The sequence below is a fragment of the Coloeus monedula genome (genome assembly GCF_965178545.1).
Source record: "Coloeus monedula genome assembly, chromosome: W".
Taxonomy (NCBI): Eukaryota; Metazoa; Chordata; class Aves; order Passeriformes; family Corvidae; genus Coloeus; species Coloeus monedula.
This window is the reverse complement of record NC_138821.1, coordinates 135,802-158,495: the sequence shown is the minus strand read 5'-3', so window position 1 is coordinate 158,495 and position 22,694 is coordinate 135,802. Positions and strand designations below refer to the sequence as shown.

At 41.1% G+C, this 22,694-nt stretch overlaps 1 protein-coding gene across 10 annotated transcripts in view; it reads left to right on the top strand.

Annotated features, from left to right (window-relative positions):
- LOC309584609 (zinc finger protein 532) overlaps positions 1 to 20,087 on the top strand; it is a 34,246-nt gene extending 14,159 nt beyond the window's left edge. For 9 of the 10 annotated variants that reach the window (XM_082300722.1, XM_082300719.1, XM_082300718.1 and 6 more), the window contains 7 exons: positions 2,464 to 2,645; positions 5,502 to 5,678; positions 9,716 to 9,878; positions 13,359 to 13,637; positions 17,132 to 17,244; positions 17,588 to 17,735; positions 17,998 to 20,087. In XM_082300722.1, coding sequence (XP_082156848.1) covers positions 2,464 to 2,645; positions 5,502 to 5,678; positions 9,716 to 9,878; positions 13,359 to 13,637; positions 17,132 to 17,244; positions 17,588 to 17,735; positions 17,998 to 18,492 — 1,557 coding nt within the window. In that variant the 3' untranslated portion in view covers positions 18,493 to 20,087. Of the gene's footprint in view, positions 1 to 2,463; positions 2,646 to 5,501; positions 5,679 to 9,715; positions 9,879 to 13,358; positions 13,638 to 14,849; positions 15,120 to 15,766; positions 17,245 to 17,587; positions 17,736 to 17,997 lie in introns of those variants that run through there. The other variant, XR_014227245.1, reaches the window with a different exon arrangement.
- The last annotated feature ends 2,607 nt before the right edge of the window (positions 20,088 to 22,694 follow it).

The window sequence follows — 22,694 nt, the reverse complement described above, 5'->3', positions numbered from 1 at the left end:
AATATAGTTTTAAATGTTCTTTGTTGAAATATCCTTTTAAATATTAATTAATCACTTTTTGTAGTCCTTTTCATATGTCAAGCAGCAGCTGGCTTTTTACAGGGTGTTTGGTTGTGTCCTGTAGGGGTAGTATTTCCTGGAGAAAGAACTATGTATAGGCATTTATTACTAAGTATTTTGCTACTTTTTCTTTAGATGTTACCTTTTGAGAAGCTTGGATGAGACTTGTTTTCCTTCTTAGTGCTTGGCACTGGCTTTTTGCTGTACAACTGCCATTACTGTAGGGGGAAGAGGACAAGGAAGTTAGATGAGATTGGTATTTTTTCCTTTGGAAGGAAGGAAGGAAGAATGAAAGTAAACAGAGTTTGCAAACAAGTAATAGGAAAAAAGGTTATTTGCAGCTTACTCTTCTTTCTAGTGCCCATGTAATTGCTCCTGAAATGGAAAATGTATAGTTTTGTGTTTTCAGTGAGTAAGTAGCTGCTCTTATACTCCTGTTATGGAAGTAGAATGTTTTGTTTAAAATAAACAATGGTAGAACAATCCTAGCAATGAAAATACATTCCCTATAAAGTTGTTACCTTTCTATAATGTTTTATTGCCATTAATATTCCTGTAAAAGGAATATTAACCTAAAGGAATATTAACTCTGACTCACTGACAGGTTTTCTGGCTGAACAAAACCCTCGTCTACTTGCTGGGGGGATAAGGCAGCAAATCTGGGCTAATGAATGTTAATATTTCTCTTTAGTTACAGAAAGGAGTATGTTGCTCCCATGGAAACTACATAGCTCATTTCCCTTCATACTCAGCGTTCTTGTGTATCTTTATTTTCCACCTCCACCATTTTTCCTTCTAACCCTTTTTTTTTTTTCTGAAACTTTGACTTTAAATGCAGGCAGGTGATGATTTTCACAAACTGTGTTTTATTTTGGTGTGGGTTGGAATGAGAGAACTGGAAGTTAATGCCACCTTAAGCCCAAAATAAAATGGTAAGCAAACATGCTGAATGTCAGAATTTCGCAGTAGATGCTTCTTGTTCTACTGTAATCAGTTACAATTAAACATCTTCTGTACTCATTGAAATAGCAGAGCAGGGGCCTTAACTAAGAGCATTATTGGCATGTTGGGTCAGTACATGAGTCTGGCAGCTTGCTGCAAAATCAGGACAATCACTGAGCTGGGGCTAGAATGTTGTGTGGCTCTTTTGTGTTACCACATCCCGGTTTCCTTCAGAAGTCCTACAAGCCAAAGGACTGTGAAACCTCCAAATGTTTCTGTTACTGGAATAAGAAGTTCTGGTTTGCTGTTTTCTTACATAATCAAATAATGTTCCAGATTCTCCAGTATTGTATTGCAGCCTGTTAATACAGGAACAGCCAAACAGAGATTTGGGGAATGGTATTGAGCCCAGTAAATGTGCCACTTATGGCTGGTCAGAGGGTTTTGCCTTTAAGCTGAACTTAAGACAAAGTTAACACCCCAAAACAGTTCTGGTCAGCCTGAGGCTGTGAGTCCCTCACTTCTGGCCACTGTTTGGTCAGTTAAGGCCAAGTGTTTGGCATTTCAAAGCGAGTATTTCTGTGTGTCTGAATACAGCCTTACCATGTCCCAAAGGCTCTGAGCAGGTGCCAGTTTGAAATCCCTGTAGTTAGCTGAACTCAGGCAGAGCCTTGCAGTAGAGCAGTAAATGTATCCATGCTGAACACTATTGTAGTGGGCTGGCAGGAGTGCCAGTGGAATCTGGATTGCAGTGATGGCAGGTTTTCTTTGCTTAACATGCTGTATATTTAATGGTTTGCATTTTGCCATCTTACTGCGTCAGGACATTGGAGAACTCTGTACGGAGACTGTGTTCAAACACACCGAGCCACAGTGCTCCCAGAGCATTTATTTCAGGATTTCTTCGGGTATATGTTAGTAAATAATGCAGCTCTGGAGATCATTTTTTGGTCAGTATTTTTGCAGAGTGTACACATCACTACATACGCCAGACTCTTAGAGAGATCATTCCTAAAAATATGCAAATACATGTTCAAAAAATACCGACGTCATGAAGGAGTCTTGGGTTTGATTTTAAGTCTTTGCGAGTCACTGGTGAGATTCACAAGTTCCAAGCCATAAGAGACAATAGTAATAATTTGATTCTGGAGTTGTACGTAGGCCCCTTGCACTATCAAGGTAGTCTGGGAAGGCGCCTGAGTAATATTTCTATAAACCCATGTGCATCTCCCATGGTCAGTGGTGTATGAAGGAGCTTTGTGGCCCAGAATGCCAGTCAGTCTGGCTTCCAGCACCTGCCAGCTCTGTCAGCAGGGCTTGTGTTTGTATTTGGCTACTGCTTTGGGTCCCATCCCAGTTATGACATTTAACCTTTATTTGCTATATTGCAGTGTTTGACACAAGACGTTACGTAGAGCTGAACCAAACCTTTTGTCTCATCTATTCTGGTTTATCATTTAGAAGACATGCAATATCTGCCAGATGCTGCTTCCTAACCAGTGCAGTTTTGCATCACACCAGAGAATTCATCAGCATAAATCTCCATACACGTGTCCTGAATGTGGAGCAATCTGCAGATCTGTCCACTTCCAGACCCATGTCACTAAGAACTGCCTGCATTATACCCGAAGAGTTGGGTTTCGGTCAGTATAATGATTCTTTTTGTTGTCAATTTATGTATAATTTATGGTTTTAAAAGTGATTTTCCATTTTCATAAGCATTATTTGGACCAGCTTCATGGGTTTAAGGTTGTCATGGAAACAGTACTATTAGTACTAAAATTTTGGAATAAATACATCAAGATTCTGCTTTGTTTTGGGCATCCACTTTCGTACATGATTAAATCAGAATATTAGCTAGTGTCACACAGATTCAGGACTTCACGGTTTATAAGGTCTAGAAAATTCAGATGCATTGTCTTAATTTCAGTTTTTTAAAAAACTTCCTGAGTTTTTTCAAAACATTGAATTTTAGATTGTCTCTCTGGTAGAACAGTCATTTTCAGTACTTCCAGAATGTATGATTGAGATGTTGATGGGCATACTGCACCTGTCTGGTTGTTCTTTTCTGTGGGAAGTCGATTCCTTGGCTTTACATGACTTGTAAATTACCTTTCTAAAACAGCCTTGTCTTTTGGTTCTCCTTTGTTACTCTTCAGTTTCCCTTTGACTTTTATGTTTCCCTGTAATGGCAACTCACTGAGAAAATGGGGAGCAGAGGCATTTCATAGAAATGTTTAGTTTTGAAAGACTTGAAAAAATGTTTTCTGTTAGAATTTTCCTTGCACTGAATGGCAGGCAGCACAGCAAGAGATCAGAAGAGCTGCCCATACCCTGAGCGTTGCTCAGCACTCCTAAAACACGTCCACTTCACCCTGTCTGCCTGGAAAAAAGGCCATTCTAAATCTTAGGGCAGGTAGCTCCTTCCACCCTTAAGGTGCCACAGTTCATTTTCCAGGATGGCTGTGCAATCTTCCCGTAAGGGAAGAAAGCATTTTTACTGCATCAAGCCTATGTTTTCAGCTTGAATCCATGGCCTGACATAACTCCAAGCTCTTTTCATTTCTTTGGGTTCTTTTCTTTTACCCTTACCTCTCAAGCAGTAGTCTGTCTTGTCCTGCATTTCCTCTATCTGCTTCCTGCACTCCACTGCCCTTCCCTCTAATCTGTGTCTCTTGGGTTTGTACACAGAATCACCTCTAGGGACTCCTGGCCTGCCCCAGTAACACCAGCGGAATCCCAAATCCTGCACTGGGAATCTAAGTCACTAAACTTTTCAACATGTCTCATAAACATCTCATTTAACACTGAGTCAGAATTTCTTGATCTGGTGAGACTAAACCAAAGTCACCCAGGCAAGCAAAAGCAGTCTCTGGGAATGTTACTGTCTCCCTCCTTAGACTCCTCAGCCTCTTCTTAGAACTGCGGTGCTTTTGCCTGAAGAGCAGCATGCACCATCCTGCTTTTCCAAAGGGTCTCTGCCACGAAGTTCCCTTTGATTCCAGTGATTTAGGCTAGTTGTCTGCACTGAATCAGCTGAAAACTTCAGCCTGACGTTTCACTGCATCCTGCCAAGGTGAAAGCAAGAAGCTGTTAGAACAGTCCCTGAGAGGGCTTGGTCCTTAGGAACTGTGTAATATACAATGGTGGATGCTGAGGATCAGCTGTTATGTGGCATCACTAGAGAATGAAGTCAAGCCGGGGCATGGGGAGGTAAAAATGCCACCTGGCTCTCTGGGGGGACACTGAGGAGTAGATGTGTTATTGAGAGCATCACGCTGTGTATGGCTGTGAAGAAGTGCTCAGCTCTGTATGAGCACAGAAGATCTTAACAGAGCCAAAAAAGACCGGAATGATCTGCTTTAGAGAATGCCTTGGGTAGCAGAGACTAGATGGGTATAAACTCAATGAATAGTATTAAGACTATAAATTAAATGCTCAGAAAAAGAAAGGATGATATTTCATAAAATTCAAGGGTGATAAATATTAAAAGGAAAATGGGATCCTCAGATGCAATGTAGAACTATTTCCTGCTTTATTGCTATCATCAGGGCACTAAAACTATTGAAAAAGTGACATTTATGTGACAACAATCGTACTGCCATGATAGATGCTAAAGTTAAAGTTCTGGAGGGGTGAAGACCTTCTACATTTGAAGAGTTTGTAAAAGTCTTACTTCAAGATACTGATTAATAAGAAATGGTTTCATTTGACAGGTAATTGCTGATTGCACTATGTTCTTGGGACTGATTTGGGAGCATTTGGTACTGGAGATGTAGGACATTAAAGGGGGCCATTGTGTATAAAAATTCTTATGTTCTAATATTAATTCAAATTTTTAATCATTTCATTTTAGAATAGATGCGGAAAGGTCACAGATTTTCGACACAGTAGAAGTATGTTTTTGAAATTCCAATATGATATATTGATCTGATAGTAAGGATTTGGTTTAGTTTTCCTGAGTTTCAATCCAAGTGCTGATTTGATTACATGTGCAGAAAATCATTACCAGTATATCTTCAGTAAATCTAAACAAGCGAAATGGTGAAAATGTTTTCCTTACTGGTTTTCCATTTGGTGGTAGTTTCTAAATTGCTTTGGTGTACTTTATAAACAATACCCTGCATGTGATAAAAAATGTGTTCTGGAAAATCTCTTTCCAAATTTGCAGAGGACTTAAGCGTTCTTTCTGCAATCAATAGAGTATTTGTCTGTTGACCCTTCTGTTTTATTGTAATAACATAAAAACATGTTCTGACCTTGTATCTCTTAGATTTTCAAATGAAAATGTGTGAAATTTCTTTCCCCTTACTTTGTGATCCACAAATTGCTGGTTATGTTGATTCTTACGGGGTTGTTTAAATTGACAGAGTAATATCGTTTTATCCAGTTTTTATCCATATGTGTTTCTCTCTTCCCTTTGCTTGGAAATCTGTGTTGATTATGTCCAGCGCTGCTCAGGGCAGGGCTGCACTGACTCTCCTTCGCTCTCTCCGCAGCTGCGTGCACTGCAATGTTGTGTACTCTGATGTGGCGGCACTCAAGTCTCATATTCAAGGTTGTCACTGTGAAGTCTTTTACAAGTGTCCTATCTGTCCCATGGCATTTAAATCTGCTCCCAGCACACACTCCCATGCCTATACACAACACCCCGGTATCAAGATAGGCGAACCAAAGTAAGCAAAATTCATCTTCTACTGCACTTGCCTGCATTTGAATAAGCTGTGAAATTGCATTCTGTCCTGTGCTTGCAGTCGTAACAGTCACCTCTCACAGCCACCACTTTGTCAGACTGCTGGTGATGGGGATTTGTATAGTGCTTTCATGAATTTTCAGCTGGCGGTTCACTGGGCAAAGGTGACATTTCTCTGAATGTACTAGCAGGTCTTTAAGCACTGCATGCTACAAGAGAGTGATTGCAAAATGTAATTACACAAATTATTTGGACAGGTGGCCAGAGTGTTGCTTGTTCTGATGTTTTAATCTGCTTAGCTCATCTGCATTTTTACTGTGAATTAAAATAATGTGATTCCAAAAAGAGCTGCTAAGACTCATCAGTGCTTATGTGGTGATTTTCATAACGTGGTTGAAAAGTTGAGAAAAAGCGATTTTATCTGTTTATATAAGCTTTTTTCCAATAGGTAATATCTTTCTGGCTTAAAGCAGAAGTGGTTCTGTTTTGTAGCTAGGAAAGTTGGCCATAAAGGTGGTATTTTGCTGAAGGTGGTGACACAGGGCACAAGTGGGACTCGGCTTCAGGGTCTTTTTTTAAAGCTGTTGGACACTGGCGGGCTCTGCTGAAGGCAGCAGGTGCTGCTGTGTGTGCAAACCCCTCCAGCCCTCAGGTCTGAGCCTCTCTGAGTACCCCTTCTCCTCCATCTGCTGCTTCCTCACTGCTACAAGTGCACTGTTCAGAGCAAACAGTCAGGGATTGAGCTTCATGTTTTCTCTGGGGCATGCACAGAGCACCAGCACGGTAACAACTTGCAGGCTCAAGAACACAAAAAGTATCATGTGATATAATAACCAGTGTTCCTAAGAGTTCTGTTTCTCACTGTTTCTTCTAACATATTAACAGGAGTTTTTTTTTCTTTATTTACACCTTCATCAAAGCAAAATGGCAACAAACTTGCCATGTCTGATACCAAATGAAGGCATTTCTGCCTAGTGGGAAATGATACCTTGTTTTAATTCAGGATGGTATCATCAGTCAGAAGCTGTGAGATACCAACATTTAAAACTTTTTTCAGGTTCTCATAGTTCTCATTAGAGAAGTCCAAAAGATTAAGATCACTATTTCTGTAAGATGCTACACATACGAAGAGTGAACTGTGCTTGGATCTGCCAAACTGTTTCTGATCAGGTTCATGAATTAAGTATTTTTCATTTGTTTTCTTTCCATATAGATGCACTTATAATTGTATTTCTTTACTAATTTATTTTGAGTATAAAAAATGAAATGAAATTTTATTAAGTACTACTCTAATAAGTCACAGAATCCATAGTTGAGCGCTTCTCTTAAGAAGTGGTGTTTCCTTTAAATTTGCCAGTTTTCATCAAGATGGTGCCTTAAATGCATGCAGAGTGACTGGTAGGATTTTTCCAGCCCTTGCAGTGCTCAGAGTTCTTGGCCTGCCTAGTGCTGAGCAGGACTGACAGGTTGTATTGGAGGCAATATGTTCACATTTGGGTTGTCTGTGCTGCATCACGGAGCACCCGGGCTGCATGACTGGCACCCATTGCAAGCCTGCCAGCCTCATTCCTGACCCCAGGTGTGTGGCACAGTCCAGGGACACTGGCCATGGCTTCAGCAGTGCCAGGACCCCATGGTTTCTGAGGGACTCTGTAGTAGGTCACACTCCTGTGTTTACAGGAATTGAGCTCCTGGGGAATCTTGCTGCCTGCCTCTGGCATTTACTTGGAACTGTGTGATTTACAATTACATTACAAACAGTTGCTTCAGAACAGATGCACTAAACTATTGGTGTATGAAAAATTACTTTTATATGCAGGGTTTGTCAGTGGGATGAAATGAGATTATTTTAATATAGGGAAATGGATGGCTGTCTCGTCTTTCAACTCTGGGAAGCTCTCTCCTGTAACATACTCTAAGCTTTGGTTTCCCAGAAAACCACAGAGATGATCTTCTTTTTTTCAGTAAACAGTGTCTAGGTATGGCAGTAAGATATTTTTCATGGCTAATCTCTTTTTCAATACTGCAGAAATTCTTGTTTATCAAGCCGAATTATGGATATTTACTGTACTATTGGTAAAAGTGTATTATCCCACAAGTTCCTTTTTTTAGAGAAAAAAATTTGGGAAGGAGAAATACTATCTTCTGGTGCAGAAGCTTTCCAAATGCTAAATGTTTTTTATGTGATTGAAAGTATTTTCCTTTCACATGTATTTATTCCAAGATACTACGTGAATTTGCTAAACAGATTTTTGGGAAGTGAAAAGGCCACGCGCCTGCTTTGGTGTATACTGTGGGGCCTGAGCAGTGCTGAGTAACCAGCCTGAGGATGGGATGGGATGGGATGGGATGGGATGGGATGGGATGGGATGGGATGGGATGGGATGGGATGGGATGAACTGCCTGACTTGCTCCAGCATCCCTGTAAATGTCATCCTGTGGAAGCACAACTGCCTTTAAGCTTTGAACAGCATTTTAGGCAGTTGCATGTTAAACGCTGACTACTTGAATTAAATTTTAAAAAACCAAAACCAGCATACATAGTTGCATGTATTTTGTTAAGGATTAAAAATCATGCTTTTGCTGTGTCTGAAGGAAATAGTCCAGGTGTGTATAGTCATAACTTATACTGCGAGATGTTTTGGTATGGATTTAAGTGAGTACAGTCATTGCCCAGAGACTTGTTGAAATTTGGATCTTTACCAGATAGTCCTGCTTCTGTGAAAGCAGAGTAAAGTATTTTAGCTGCCACAGAAAATACATAGATTCAGCTCTTGGTGTTTTTAGAGAGTTACAATTTTTATATGCAATAAATTCAGAAAGACATCAAATTTTTTTGGTAGCAGATTCACTACAGATCTGCAGTGAAGGGTTCACCACAGAAAGCAGGACAGTAGTACACTGATAATCAGAGGTTGCTGTGTAAATAATACATTTGTCTTAGCATATGTGGGAAACTGGGACCACTTGATACCACAAAAATAAAGTCTTTCCCAGTTAATACGAAGAAGTGTACTGTTTTTCATTTGGAATTACAGGACAGCTTGGACATGGAAGCGATGCTCTTCTTCTTGTCACCTCAAAACACAGTGCAGAGTGATCCCTAGAACTCTGGAACAATGCACTCTCAGTGATAATTACTTAGAGGGATATGGAAAGGACTGGGAACATTTATGTGGCTAAATGAGAAGATTTAGCACTTTAGCAGGCAGGGGGGTTTGTGGGTTGGTGGTTTTTTTAGGACAGGGGAAGCACCTCTTGCTGTACTGAGCACCTGTGGCTGGGATTCTTTTATTTTAGCTAAACTTTCTCTGCAGCACTACAGATTAGATGGCTTAGATTTCTCACTCATCTGATGACCTCTGGTTAGAAAACTGCTGTCAGAACAGGAGGCTGAGGGACCTAAGTTCAAAAGTCACACGTGCTCCAAGAGAGGAAGAGTTTGGTGGTGTCTCTACATTTCTATGACAGATTCATCAAGGCTTGGAATGGCAGATCAGGGAAATCCCATCCTGCACTGTTGGAGCTTCAGGGCGTTGACAGAGTCTAGGCTTGGCATTCAGGAGCCTCAAAGGCATGAACATTGCCAAAATTATATTTATCTTGAAGTATGTTACTAACTACTATTGAATGAATCACTCCCTTAAAACATACTGCTTTTTTAACCTGGAGCAGAGATATTATCCTTCAGCTATGTTGTGAGTTCAGAAACTGAAGATGTTGAACTGTCAGAGTATCCTGAGCAGATGTTGTTGTATATGTAACTGGCACATGCTGTTGTTTTCTGATTTCTTGTTTGCAGTTTCTAAATTATTTTTTTCTATTTTTCTGTTTCTTCTACTGCTCCCATATTTTGAAATTAAAGGATGTTTTGAATTAGTTTAACTTTTTTCAGGCAGTGTGAAACGATTGCTTAAACATGTCAGATCTTATCTGTGATGAGAAAAAAAGTTAACATCATGATTCTTGCAAATAGATCCTCAACATGACTGACATTGTTTATTGTACTTCTGTTTTTAGAATAATATATAAATGCTCTATGTGTGACACTGTGTTTACTCTACAACCTTTGCTCTATCGCCACTTTGATCAGCACATTGAAAACCAGAAGGTGTCTGTTTTCAAGTGTCCAGACTGTTCTCTTCTATATGCACAGAAACAGCTTATGATGGATCATATCAAGGTGTGTAGGCATCTTCTCTTGTTTCCTTCATAGATACCATTTGTCATGCAATATATGCTGTGAGAACATACTGTGAAAAGGCACAGAATAACAAGAAGACTGCTGAGAAAGATGTTAGTAATTCTGAGAGGGTAATCTGTGAATATTGTTCTCAAATGTTAAAATGTTATATTTTGTCTTGTTTTCAGCATATTTGTGATCCCTCAGTCGGTTTTTCTGTAAGAATGTTGATTTTGGTATACTGGGAATATCTCAGCTAGTCCGATCCTAACAAATATTGAGCTTTATTTACAGTGTTCTAAGTATTATTCCAATTGTTAGGAGCTGAGAATGTTGAGTGCATCACAAAATCAAACCTTTGATGTTCAGAAATCACCGGGAAGCAGTATGTTGCTAGATGTAGAGGTTATCTGTGTGTATTCACATAGGAACATGAACATGTGTGCTTTAAAAAAACTCTTAAGTGGATTTCCTCATAAACACCGTTAACAACTAAAGATTCACTGTGATCCTTGTAAGTCCTGGTTTTAAGGATCAGCAGTCCCCTGGCTATCCTTTGTTAACTGTGTGTTTGACACAGACTGTTACCTTCTATCATACGGACCAAAGCTAAGTTTTTTATGCCTTATTAACCCTTGGTCCCTGAACACGGCCCTAAAGTTCAGAATGGCACCATGGAGCTCGCTGCGTTTCTCTGGCAGTGACAAAATTTCTGAGTACAATTTCTCTAGAGCAAAGTGAAAAACCAGACATGTTTTTTGGCTGCTGAAACCATCATTTTACATTTTAGTCCCGACTATGGCACTTGTAACCATAGAATTCTCCAAAGTTGTGCTGAAAATAAGATCACAAGTCTTGAAAAAAACAGGTGGTTTTAAAGCCAGTCTTCAGCTTGAGGAGGAAATGAGGGAAGGGCTGAGCCAAGATGTTCAGAAATACAAGGACTGGATATTGTCTTTGTTTCAGAACTAGTAGCACTAGTTCTTGCATGTTTACTGCAAGGTATCTTAGATGGTCCTCTCAGGCAGCAATGCAAAGCTCTGTTTTCTATTTCCTTTGATCTACTCAGATGGTTGGGGGTTTTTTCACTAAATAGGCAAATTCTGTGTATTGCAGTGTATGTCTTGTTTCTGTAATTAGTTTTTCCTGACTCAGGTATTACTGGAAAAGTATTGTTATACCTGTACATAAGTACTTCTGTAAGACCTGAAGACAACACTTTTAGGAGCTCAGTCTGACTGCAATTAGGGCTAGAAGCTGTCTTTACAGAAGTCCCGCTGCTCAGCATCTCACATTTTAAAGATACGCTCAGCTACTTGGGCACTACTTAACTTCTTTGGCTTTAGTGTTCCGTGCTAGTACTTGAACTTTCAACCAGTGGGGTTTTAGCATGATTCACTATAAATGATTCAGACATTTTTTGGGACTAAAATTAGGGGATTAGAGAATACATGTGCAGTAGCAGTATTTCTGGTTTTGCATTTAGGTTGTGTGTATAGTAGTAGGGACTGAAGCAAAGCAGTGTAAATTGGAGTTCAGTTAAGGGGAACTGAAGAAACAGTAACAGGTTATAAATAAAAGCAGAAAAGGATTTGGGGAGAGGATAAAAGCACAAAAAGGACTCAGGGAGAGTATGAGTGCCAGACAGAGGCAGAGCTTAGCTGCACAGACAGTAATGGTTTGGTATGGCTAGACATAAGCCATCAAGGCAGAGACAGACCTGGGTGAAAGTAGGACTGAAAGGGACAGAAGGAAGCTCAGGAGGAGGTTATTTAAAACTGCAGAAAATAACCCAGAGTAATTCCTGCAGATGTCAATATTTCTTGATGGCAAAATGTATATCTCATTTTCCTGTAATAACTCGCTACAAGAAACTTTCCAGCAGCCAGTGAGAGCAGGTGGTGAAGGACTGCTCCGGGCTGGCCTGGAGGTGTAATTCTCCCTGTTTGGCCAGCACTGGGACTCCATACTATGCTTTAATGCTCTTGGTGTAGTTCCAAATAAGAAACGAAATTTCAAGCATTGTATTTAAAAGACATTTGGAAAGTTGAGCACTAACATTTTACATGCTGACAGGTTAGGCTGGAATGGAATCTCCAGGTCAGCTTCAGTTGCGTGAGAGTACAGGAACCTCGTTTCCTCCTCCCCTGTTGCAGTGAGATGCTAAAGCCAGCCTACTCCTTTACTACACACCTGCACTTTGCTCTTAGTTGCTGGTCCTGTGCACTTTGCTTTTTACTAACAGTTATGGGGGGTTAATTACTGGCTTTTCTTCTATTTAAAAGCTGTTGAACAAAGAACATGTACTACTGATGAGGTTGATACTTGCTCTAGAGCCAGTGGGTAGCCCCAAGAGCCAAAGTATTTACGAAAGTACTTGTATCAGATTGATACTCCTGTATTCCCAGAATCAAGAATGTATTGAATGGGTTTTATGTGAAGGAAAAAGAATTCTGTTTGGGCTGGTTAAATGTATCCTCCAAAAGGGTTATAGTAAGTGTCAGTAGGTGAGAGGATCAGAACACTGTCACGGTAAAGGACAAGCCTTTTAGATGTGAGACCTCAACTGTGGGTCCCTGTTCAGCAGTGGATTAGCTCTGGACTGCAGTCATCCCTGCTGGCCCACAACCATCCTCATTCCTGCTGTGTCCATATCCACGTGTGGAACTCAGACACACAGCTGAAGCCCCCCAGCCCTTCCTGAACAAGTCACTTTGTTGGAAGGCTCAGGTGTCACACCAGCACACTACACTGGTTTGGAAATGGGGGAAGGAGGATTCTTCCCTTCTTACTGACCATTGACTTAAAGTGCAGACATAAGTCCCTGAGGAGAGCTTCCCACCCAGGAGCTTCAGGGGCTGGAGAACAGCTGGTCAGACCCCTCTGATCTGCTCTGGGGCCCTGTCAGCCCCGCACACCTTGGCTTCTAACGACTTCTAATGGCAAGGTAGCCCTAAATGAGTGTGCTCATTACCTGACTGGGGAGTAAGGCAGGGCTTAACCTCAGCCTCAACTTAAAATGTTAATATATCCTAAATTACATAGCTGTGTGATGTTTCCAGAGTTGCCTTGTCCTTCTTACCAATATGCCAAGTCAACATTTGGTCAGTAAAAAAGCCTTTCCTTCTTGGAAAACTCCAGTCACATAGTCTGGAATGAGGATGCTCAACTAATATATCAGGTTAAGTAAAGCAGGAAATGAGCATAAAGTACTTCTTGAGCCCTTTTTCGCCCCTGTTAAACCGCAACTTAAACTTAACCTACAAAGTAAGTCTCTTTATTTTTTTGTGAAAATACCTGCATATGGTGCCTGTTATTGTTAGCTCATGCTAGGTCTTGCCTTTACTTAACGCTGTTTCTTTAAGAATGTGATCTGATGATAATAGTATGCCAAAGAAGTAACTGAAGGTTTTTGGTTGAGTACAACAGTGTGTGTCTATGTTATTTTTATACCTTTTTATTTTCTCTCCTTTGTTGTAGTCTATGCATGGAACTTTGAAAAGTGTTGAGGGGCCACCAAACCTGGGGATAAATCTGCCTCTCAGTACTAAACCCACAACTCAGAACTCATCCAGTCACAACAAGGAGGACACAAAATCTGTCAACGGAACAGAAAAGCTGGAGAAGAAATCTCCTTCTCCCATAAAGAAAGCAGAGCCTAAAAAAGTTGCTAGTCCTGGCTGGACATGTTGGGAGTGTGACAGGCTCTTCACTCAGAGAGATGTTTACATCTCCCACATGAGGAAAGAACATGGAAAGGTAAAGGAATATATTCAAATACAAAAAAGTGAATTAAACCTGAAAGGTGAAGTATTTGTTTCTAAATTCTGTTCGTGTTTTTGCAAATAATTCCTTTAAGTCCCAGCATTATTATTCTCTGTTCTTATATCTATTTCATCTTTTTTTCTTTGGCTGCTTAGTTTTTTTCAGTTTCTACATCATTCTACGGAGAAAATCAATTAGGCTTGTTCATTCAGTACCAAAATTTTTTCAAGATGGAAAGAGTGAGAGATACTGCTGTATTTCATCCAAGCCATCTAATCTGATCCAGATTCTTATTTCTTCATTGTGCCTTCTCAGTTCCCTCTCTTTAAGGTGGTGTGGTGAATGTGGCAGTGCCGGGATAACGGTTGGACCCAATCTTAAAGATCTTTTCCAACTTAAACAATTTGATTCTATTCTGTTCTGAAGCTCAGTGTCTGTTAGCCTCAGGGAGTGGAGACTCAGTCTTGTTTTACTGGTCCAGTGAGTGCCAACTGGTGTTTATCATTTAAAGGCAGACACATTCTACAGTTGAGCTGTTGCTCTAGTCTTACACTTGAAAGTTCAGCTGAGTTAACAAGTCGAATTTTGTATTTAAAGCAGGTGGACTTGAGATACCTTACTTAAAATGGATTGAAAGTGAAATATGGGAATGTTGCATCCTCAAGTCAGCAGAGAGACTGTTTGATGTTCTTCCTGAGTTCAATAGCATTTCCAGTTACATAGCTGTGTGATGTTTCCAGAGTTGCCTTGTCCTTGTCCTTGAAATTAAAAAGACTGGCAGGCAGGAAGGCGATAGTGACCCTGCTTAGCTGTGGCAGGCTCCAGCCCCTTGCGGACATGTGGCAGCCACCTGCCAAGCCAGTCTTCACCTTCACCTTTGCTGTGTGCTGGTGGCAATGCTCTGGCTCTTTCCTCAGCTGGGAACCAGGGAGTTAAACTGATGTACTGTGCTGCACTGCAGCAAAAGACCAGGACTGGGAGGGATAATAGGCTTATTTTGTCTAAGTGGAGGAGAAACACCCCGAGTGAAAATCCGTAGTTTGCAGGATGCTAATGTGCTGTAATAAATGATTGCATATTTCCAGAGGTTTGTATTATAGTTATTATCTCTAAAGCTGTTCTGCAAATGATTTTATTCTGTTTATAAACATTTTATGGAAAAGCTGAAAATGCTGGACTACTGAGTGTCATCTTCAATTTTCTTAGGACAACTTCAAGCAAATAGCACCCCATCATCCTTGCCTCCAGTAACTCCCACCCCATTCCTTCAGCTTCCTGCTGCCCAAATATTAACTCAGCGGAGCTTTTACTGGCAATCAGAAATGAGTTTAAGACTGAATGCATTGTACATTTATGCAATTCTTAAAAACAAAACAGCACAACCTCCCAATGAAACTGTCACTTCAGAGTGAACTAGAGAGCGATATTCAGTCTGATTCCATCCACAGCAGAGTAGCCAAAGGCATGTAAAATAAGGTTAGTAACGTATCAATAATGCTTTCTAAATATTAGCTTTAAATCTGTGTCTTTCTCTATCTGATGTTAATGTGCAGCGTTACCTCAAGAACAGCCCTTATTATGAAATACTAGATAATTGTTGCACTCAAATCCTGGCCTGAAGGCCTCTTTCATGGCTTCCATTCAGGTGCTGTTTTTTATCCCCATTCAAGCAGTTCCTTGAATAATGCAGGAGGCAGATAGATACTAAAATGAACAGGAATTCAACTCCATGTCAGATAGATATTAAAATGAACAGAGATCCAACTCCCTGTCTTTCAGAAATGGGGTATTACAGACCAGGTGCTACATTCCTTCCCAACTTGTCAAAATTTTAAGTAATTGTTAGCTGTCAAAAAGACTATGTTGAAAAGCTAAACTTTTACTATAGAGAGAATAGAAATGAGCATAAGATAACCAGGTATGTTATATGCATCTAATAAATAGAGGAACTAATTTATAGTCTGATTTTCTTAAAAATGGTAGGTGTGGGTTAAATGGTCTAAAATGGCAGGATGATTGTTTAAAACTGTAATTAAGCAATTAATGAGCTATTCACAAAATCCATTGTCATGCAAGGTATTTGAAAATACTTAGTTTCAAACTTCTAATTTCTGCTTTTGCAGGACCAGAGTGAAAGAGCTGTAACAACCCCTAGCTGATCCCAGGCTGGATTATGCAGAGGTATTCATAGGAGAGGTATTGCCATGTATATACCATTTGGACAGATCCTTGAGTTTCCAGCCCTTACTGGGAACTGTCTACACAGAAGACAGATTCAGATTTTCTGTATCCTCTCCTGAGGATCCTGGATGAAGGGAGCCAGCTGTAGGGTAGGAGATTTCGTAGCCACCTTGGTGTGACTCTCTGCCTGATCTTAAAAGTGCAGCAAAAAAAAAAAAAGCTACCAGCCCAGACAAGGGATTGTTCCAACAAGCCTGTACAACTCCTGTCTGAAACTGGATCATGTGTGTCTGCCCTCCACCAGGCAGGTATATGCTGAGCTTCCTCCGACTTGTGTGCAGGTGTGTTTCTGTGAAAAGGCAGACGTTTTATACGTAGGAATTACCAACTCCAACTTGCTCATCGATCATCCTCTTCCTGTCAAGACAAGATGCTGTGCAACAGATCTAAGCTGCACTTAATTACAGAACTAATTTTTCAATTCTTTTGGGTTTAGCTGCCATTGCAGAAGCTAATGCATCCAAAATCCTATTTAGGTCTCTATCTGGAGTCTCCCCAAGGAATTTAGAACAAGTGTGAGGTCATAGCTGGCTACCCTACATAGTGCCCCCAGGTACTGCTGAGCATTATCTTCCTCCTGCCTTTCTGACCATGGGCTTCATGCCTCTGCTCACTGCCACACAGCTACTGCTGTGTGACTGCTCCATCCTTCTTAGCTTCTTCCTTTCCTTTTTCCTTCCACTTGACCAGCTGCAACATCCACCCCACAGAATTCCCCAAACAGATGGCCATCAAGTTGGCATCAGATCATACCTCTCATTTTGTCATGACTTTCCTGAGACCTGTTAGTGTATCAGTGTCTGTGAGGTTCAGTTTTGGTCCTTCTTCTTCCATGCTCTTCACCCCTCCCTGTTTGTGGCTGAGGAGCTCCTAGTCAGCAGCTGAGGACATGGTTTGGTGATGGGAAGGGAAAGTAAATCCCTCATCCTGCTGCCTTTTACTGATCCAGAATTAGTCTCTGATCTTCCCTGTTTCTTTGGTGGAAGAAATTCTCTTCACCCACCATCCATGACACCAGTTTACAGCTGGGGACAGGTGTGTGTGTGTGTGTAGCTCATGGTGGCCACACTGCTTTGAATGAGGTCCAGCTCTGACTTGTACAATGCTGTTGAAGGGGGGGTGTACATGAAGTGCACTACCAAAAACGGGTAAGTGATGTTTCTTTCCTATTTATCCAAAGGTTCAACACATGCAGCACTTTTACTGAGCTTTTTTAATGAAAGTCTTTCTCTTCTTTTTTTTTGAAGCAAATGAAGAAGCATCCTTGTCGACAATGTGACAAATCTTTCAGTTCATCCCATAGTTTATGTCGGCACAATCGTATCAAGCACAAAGGCATTAGGAAGGTTTATACGTGCTCGTAAGTTCTGTTTTTATTTATTTAGAAAGGGAATACAAAAACCATTGTTAGTTGAACATCTTTCCTTAACTGTGTAAGAGCCAGTGTCCCATTTGTTCAGATGCTCAGGACAGGCCAGACCAATTAGCTGTCCTGTCTGCAGAAACATGTCAGGCTCCTGAGAGTGCAGTGTGTAAAGTCTACAATCGGAAACTTGGCTGGGCTGAGCGTTTGCAGTTCCACCTTGGGGAACCTGGTTTTCAGGAGACTCTCAAATACACAACCACTCTTCTACAAAAGGCACTTGTTAAGCATGACACTTGAATGTTTGTGTGTGTGTGTGTGTGTGTGTGTGTGTCTGCAGGCACTGCCCAGATTCAAGACGTACTTTTACCAAGAGGTTGATGTTGGAAAAACATATTCAGTTGATGCATGGCATTAAAGACCCTGATGTGAAAGAAATGACTGAATCTACCAATATGGAAGAAACAGAAGTAAAAGAAGACACAAAGGTAATCACTTAGAAGACTCATTCAATCACTGAGAATGGGTTTTTTTTTGTGGGTATATATTCAGCATCTTTAAATAAATACAGGTACTCTTAATGCCATAACCGTCTCATCTTCTGTGAAGTAGAGCCTCAAAAGGATTGTTTATCAGAGTTGTTGTAGAATCTGCCAAGGAAAAGGTTCTGACATTTGCAAGTCACAAATAGTTATGAAAATAATTGCATATTTATGTTTACATGATACACCATTTCCGTCTTTTTGTTAGGTTCCTAGTCCAAAGCGTAAATTGGAAGAACCTGTAATGGAGTTCAGACCTCCACGAGGTGCAATCACTCAGCCATTAAAGAAGCTGAAGATAAATGTTTTTAAAGTTCACAAGTGTGCAGTTTGTGGCTTTACAACAGAAAATCTTCTTCAGTTTCATGAACATATTCCTCAGCATAAATCTGATGGCTCTTCATACCAATGCAGGGAATGTGGACTCTGCTACACATCTCATGTGTCCCTTTCCAGACATCTCTTCATTGTACATAAGCTGAAGGAGCCTCAGCCAGTATCAAAACAGAATGGGTCTGGGGAGGATAATCAGCAAGAAAACAAACCCAATCATGAGGATGACTTGTCCGACAGCGCGGCATCGGACAGAAGATGCAAAGTGTGCGCAAAGACTTTTGAAACTGAAGCGGCCTTAAACACTCACATGAGAACACATGGCATGGCCTTCATCAAGTCCAAAAGAATGAGTTCAGCTGAAAAGTGATCAGATTGTTTGGGATGCAGAAATCTCGCTCCACATTGGAATACTAATGACATTTTTGCTACAGAAAGTTCAAGGTATAATAGTGTTAACAGTACTGTTCAGGCTGTTGCAATATATTCTGCATAAAAGTGTCCCCTTCACCTCATTGTCTATACCCTCAGAACCTTTGAAGCAGTATTTGAGTTGAAAAGAGTTTGTATATATTTAAACTAATAATTTTTATACTCTTTTGTTATGTGTTTGTATAAGTATCTAGTGGAAAAATTGGTTTTTTTCTGTTTTGTTTCTGTTCTTCTGTAGTAAGTTTCTTTAAAACAGAGTTCTGAATGCTGGGGCAGTTCCTTAGGTTCTCAAACTGTTTGGTTTTTGAAAGAAAGTTTAGCTAATGCATCAGAAGGAGGTGCTTGGAGCGGAGAGGAGAGAGGAAGCAAGCTAAGGGGAGATTTTAAATTCTGAAGAACTTGGGCTTCCAAATGTCTTAAGGAAGCTTTTAAACTTTTTCTTACAAAATATATTTAAAAAAAAAAAAAAAGTAGCATTACATGTGTAAAATGAAGTGCTGGTTTTTAGGTGGCAACACCAGAACAGGTGTACACCCCCTGGAGTGGTCAAGTACTTTTGAAGAGTATAAATGCCCAACTCTGTGTATCATGAAATGATTTTTTTAGGTCATCAGGTGCTTGTGATCAAAGCTCAAATTGTTACAAAAGGGCTGGGCTGCTCTGGATTTAAGAAATAAGATGTAATTAGAGGAATAGGTTTATAATGATGATGTTTTTTGTCATGTAATTTATTAAACATATAGAAGTGAGTACACAGCATTATGTATTTTCCTTGCTGGTTATTGAAAAGAAATAGTTAACCCTTGCTACCGGGGTTGAGATTTGCCAGCTCCACATGATCATGCCAAACGTTCTGGTGCTCTGTGTCACACGCAGCCACAACTGGGAAGGAGCCAGCCCCAGCCAGCAGTGGGACTGGGGCTTGCAGCTTTAGCACAGGCCCTGCGGAGCTCGGCCAGACATTGCAAACTCCTGTCCAGCACCACTAGTTTTGCTTGCACAAGTACAAAAAGGTACCATACTGTCCCTTTCAGATAGAGTTCTCTGTGAGAGTATATTTCTAGTTTGTTTTTGCATTTTATACCTTGTATGTAACCCTACAAAAAAATTTTTTGTACTTTTTTTTAAAACAAATTGTGTATATATAGATAGCTGCATGATAAACAGTAGTAATTGTTGGGTTCCTTAAAAGTCTTGCTGCTGTCAGATGTTACTATACACTATGTCCATTACGACTGTATTAAACACATTTCATATGTAAATAAATGTGGAGCATTTTGCCCCAAAAGTTTTGTGAGATTCTGTTATTTATCATTAAATTTTAATAGTTTTAAAATTTTAAGTGTTTAAAAAGACATGGATCCTCTCAGCCACCTCTGTAAAACTTACTTGTTCTGCCAGTTGTGTATCAGATACATTAGTTCTGCTCTCTCCATCTTCATTCCTAATTTGGCTCCTGGATAGATGCTTGTTAGCCCATTTATATTACTGGCATATCGAGTGCTTGTGAGGTACTTCATCCTACAGCACGCAGCAGGCACAGCACCTCAGCGTGTGCTGGCCACTGCTACCACTGCCCTTCCCATTTAGTGGATACCTCTGAATACTTGTTTGTTGATGTGCACTGTCAACTGTACAACAAATGAGTTATCACTATGCAGAATGGTGTTTTGTATACAGTGAACAGATAATAAAAGTTCAGTTTTCACAGCCATTACTAATACTTTTCTTTATTTTCCCTTTTCACTGTCTTACACCTGGAAGTAACCTGACAATGCAAATGGCATCGTGGTGCCAGGATGTCACGCTGCCACTCATGTCCCCAGAGGAGCTCTTGCACAGCCAGGGAGTGCAGCCCAGCTGCTTGGCAGTGAGCTCTCTTCAGGTCTAACTGGCAGATCAATTTAACTGTCCTGCCAGTAATCTCTTGAAAGGTTTAAGGGATACAGGGTCTTGAATTGCCCCATAAGCTCCAGACACATTTCTGTGTCAGAGCTGATATACCTCCTTAACAGGAGGACGATGTCCTGAAAAGCAGGATGTGAACAGAAGGTTTTAAAGCAACGTGAGATAGGGTAAAAAAGCACACATCTCAGTAGGCATGCCTAAAGGAATTATTTCCTCTTGTAAACTATAGAAAAAATGTTTAAACTTAGTTTTGTCTTAGATCTGACATTTGAGTTGTTTGCTTTTAATCAACATTGTGACACTAACTGTCAGTGATGACAGAAATACTCTTTTTTCCCCCTTTCCTCTGAAGATTAAACAGTAACGGATTAAACCTCATAAGACCTCTCTGTGAGTTAGGAAAGGGATCATGTAGACTCCACCATTTTGCAGCCACTCTTAGGTTGGTAACAAAGGTGCTTAACAGTGCAACCTCAAATTGCAACAGAAACTAAGGCTATGTATCTCCTCCTGTTGTGTGCCTTCTGGTTCCATCCCTTCTGCTCTTCAGGGAGGCAGGGAGCACACTGAGGCCTCTGCCCAAATATCCAGCTGCACACGCACTGCCCAACCAATAACAGCACCTAGGCTCAAGTCCACCTGCCAACACAGCCTCAATAAAACTGTTTTTTCACCTGCTAAGTTAGCACCTCACCTCAGGGCATATGGGCAGTGCCTGGCTGCCAGTCACCTGGCTTGGGCTGTGTGGATGTGGGTCTTTGAGAAATAGCACCAAAATAAGTCAGTGAGGCTGTAGTAAGTGGCGTGGGGGGGGGGAAACCCCACAAACCATGGGGACATGCACTCACTTACCAGTGGGGAAATAACAGAAAAAAATAGCATGGAAGTTCACAATAGCCCAGCGAGGCAGCATGGAGCTGGCCCTCCTCGATGTGCGCAGGGCCTTACCAAAACACCTTCCAAAATGTGCAATTTGCCACAATAAAGATGCCCTTGAGAAAGGCTGTGAGACTGGACAGAAGGAATAATGAGGGGAAGTAGGACATGTCGGTGTCAGCCAGAGCCACTGCACTCTGTGCAATCAACCTCACAGGAAGCAAAATGCCTTGCCACAAGAGCAGTGGGCTCAGAGGAGAGGCAAGTGCAATTCCAGACCCTTTCCAGGACAAGACCCGAGGCAATGGCCTGAAGTTGTCCCAGGGGAGGTTTAGGTTGGATGCTGGAGAAAGGTTCTTGACCCAGAAGGTGGCTGGGCACTGGAACAGGCTCCCTTGAGAAGTGATCACAGCCCCAAGCCTGACAGTGTGCACAAAATGTTGGTATACTCTGGGGTGTGATTCTTGGGGATGGTGCTGCGCAGAGCCAGGAGTTGGACTTGATGGTCCTTGTGAGCCCCTTCCAACTCGGCAGATTCTGTGATTCTGTGATGTGTGCTCCCCCATGCAGGGTACATTCTCAGCCTGCCACCCACTGCCTCACTCTAGCATGCCTCAATCCTTCATGTCCTGCCATGCACATTGGGGCTATGCTGTACCTCTAAGCTCAGCCAGAAATAAGTCTAATTAAATCAATGCATTTGTGTTGTCCAGTGCATGACACCTTTAATGACTGCCATATGCATCTGCCTCCCTTGTTCCTGGGGTGCCTGGGCATGGTGCAGGTGTGCTGTGCCCACCCCACATGGTGCCCCCAGATACCTTCCTTGGGAGCTGTTGAGCCTTGGCCTGCTTGCCTGTAGGTACAGCCGGAGCTAAATCTGGCTGGCCACGATCACTGTACTTCTCTACACTTGTCTGGTGTTTGTATTTCAGGAGGGAATTTACAGATGTACAATTTGACCTGCCAAAGGCCCAAATGTTCTCAGTTCTTAACCTCAGTCTACCAGTGGGGAATTAAGTTTGGCAAGCCTATTTACTTTTTAAAGGATTTTTATATAACTCTGACCTTTTCATTCTGTTAATATTACCTTTCTCAGTACACTTAGCGTACACACACAGCTGCGAGGCCAATAACAGCACACAGAAAAACCTATTTTAGTTTAAAACCTTTCTCAAATATTAGGGCAGTTCAGTAGTCAATTTGTTGTATTTGAATTTCAGATTATTACTCAAAGGTTATCTGCGCAGCCTCCCTGACGGGTGACTAGGAACAGTGGGGAATGGATTGACAAGAGAAATTAAGTACAGAACTTGTCAACCATAGAAGGCACAAGCGTTCCCAACCTGCATCCCC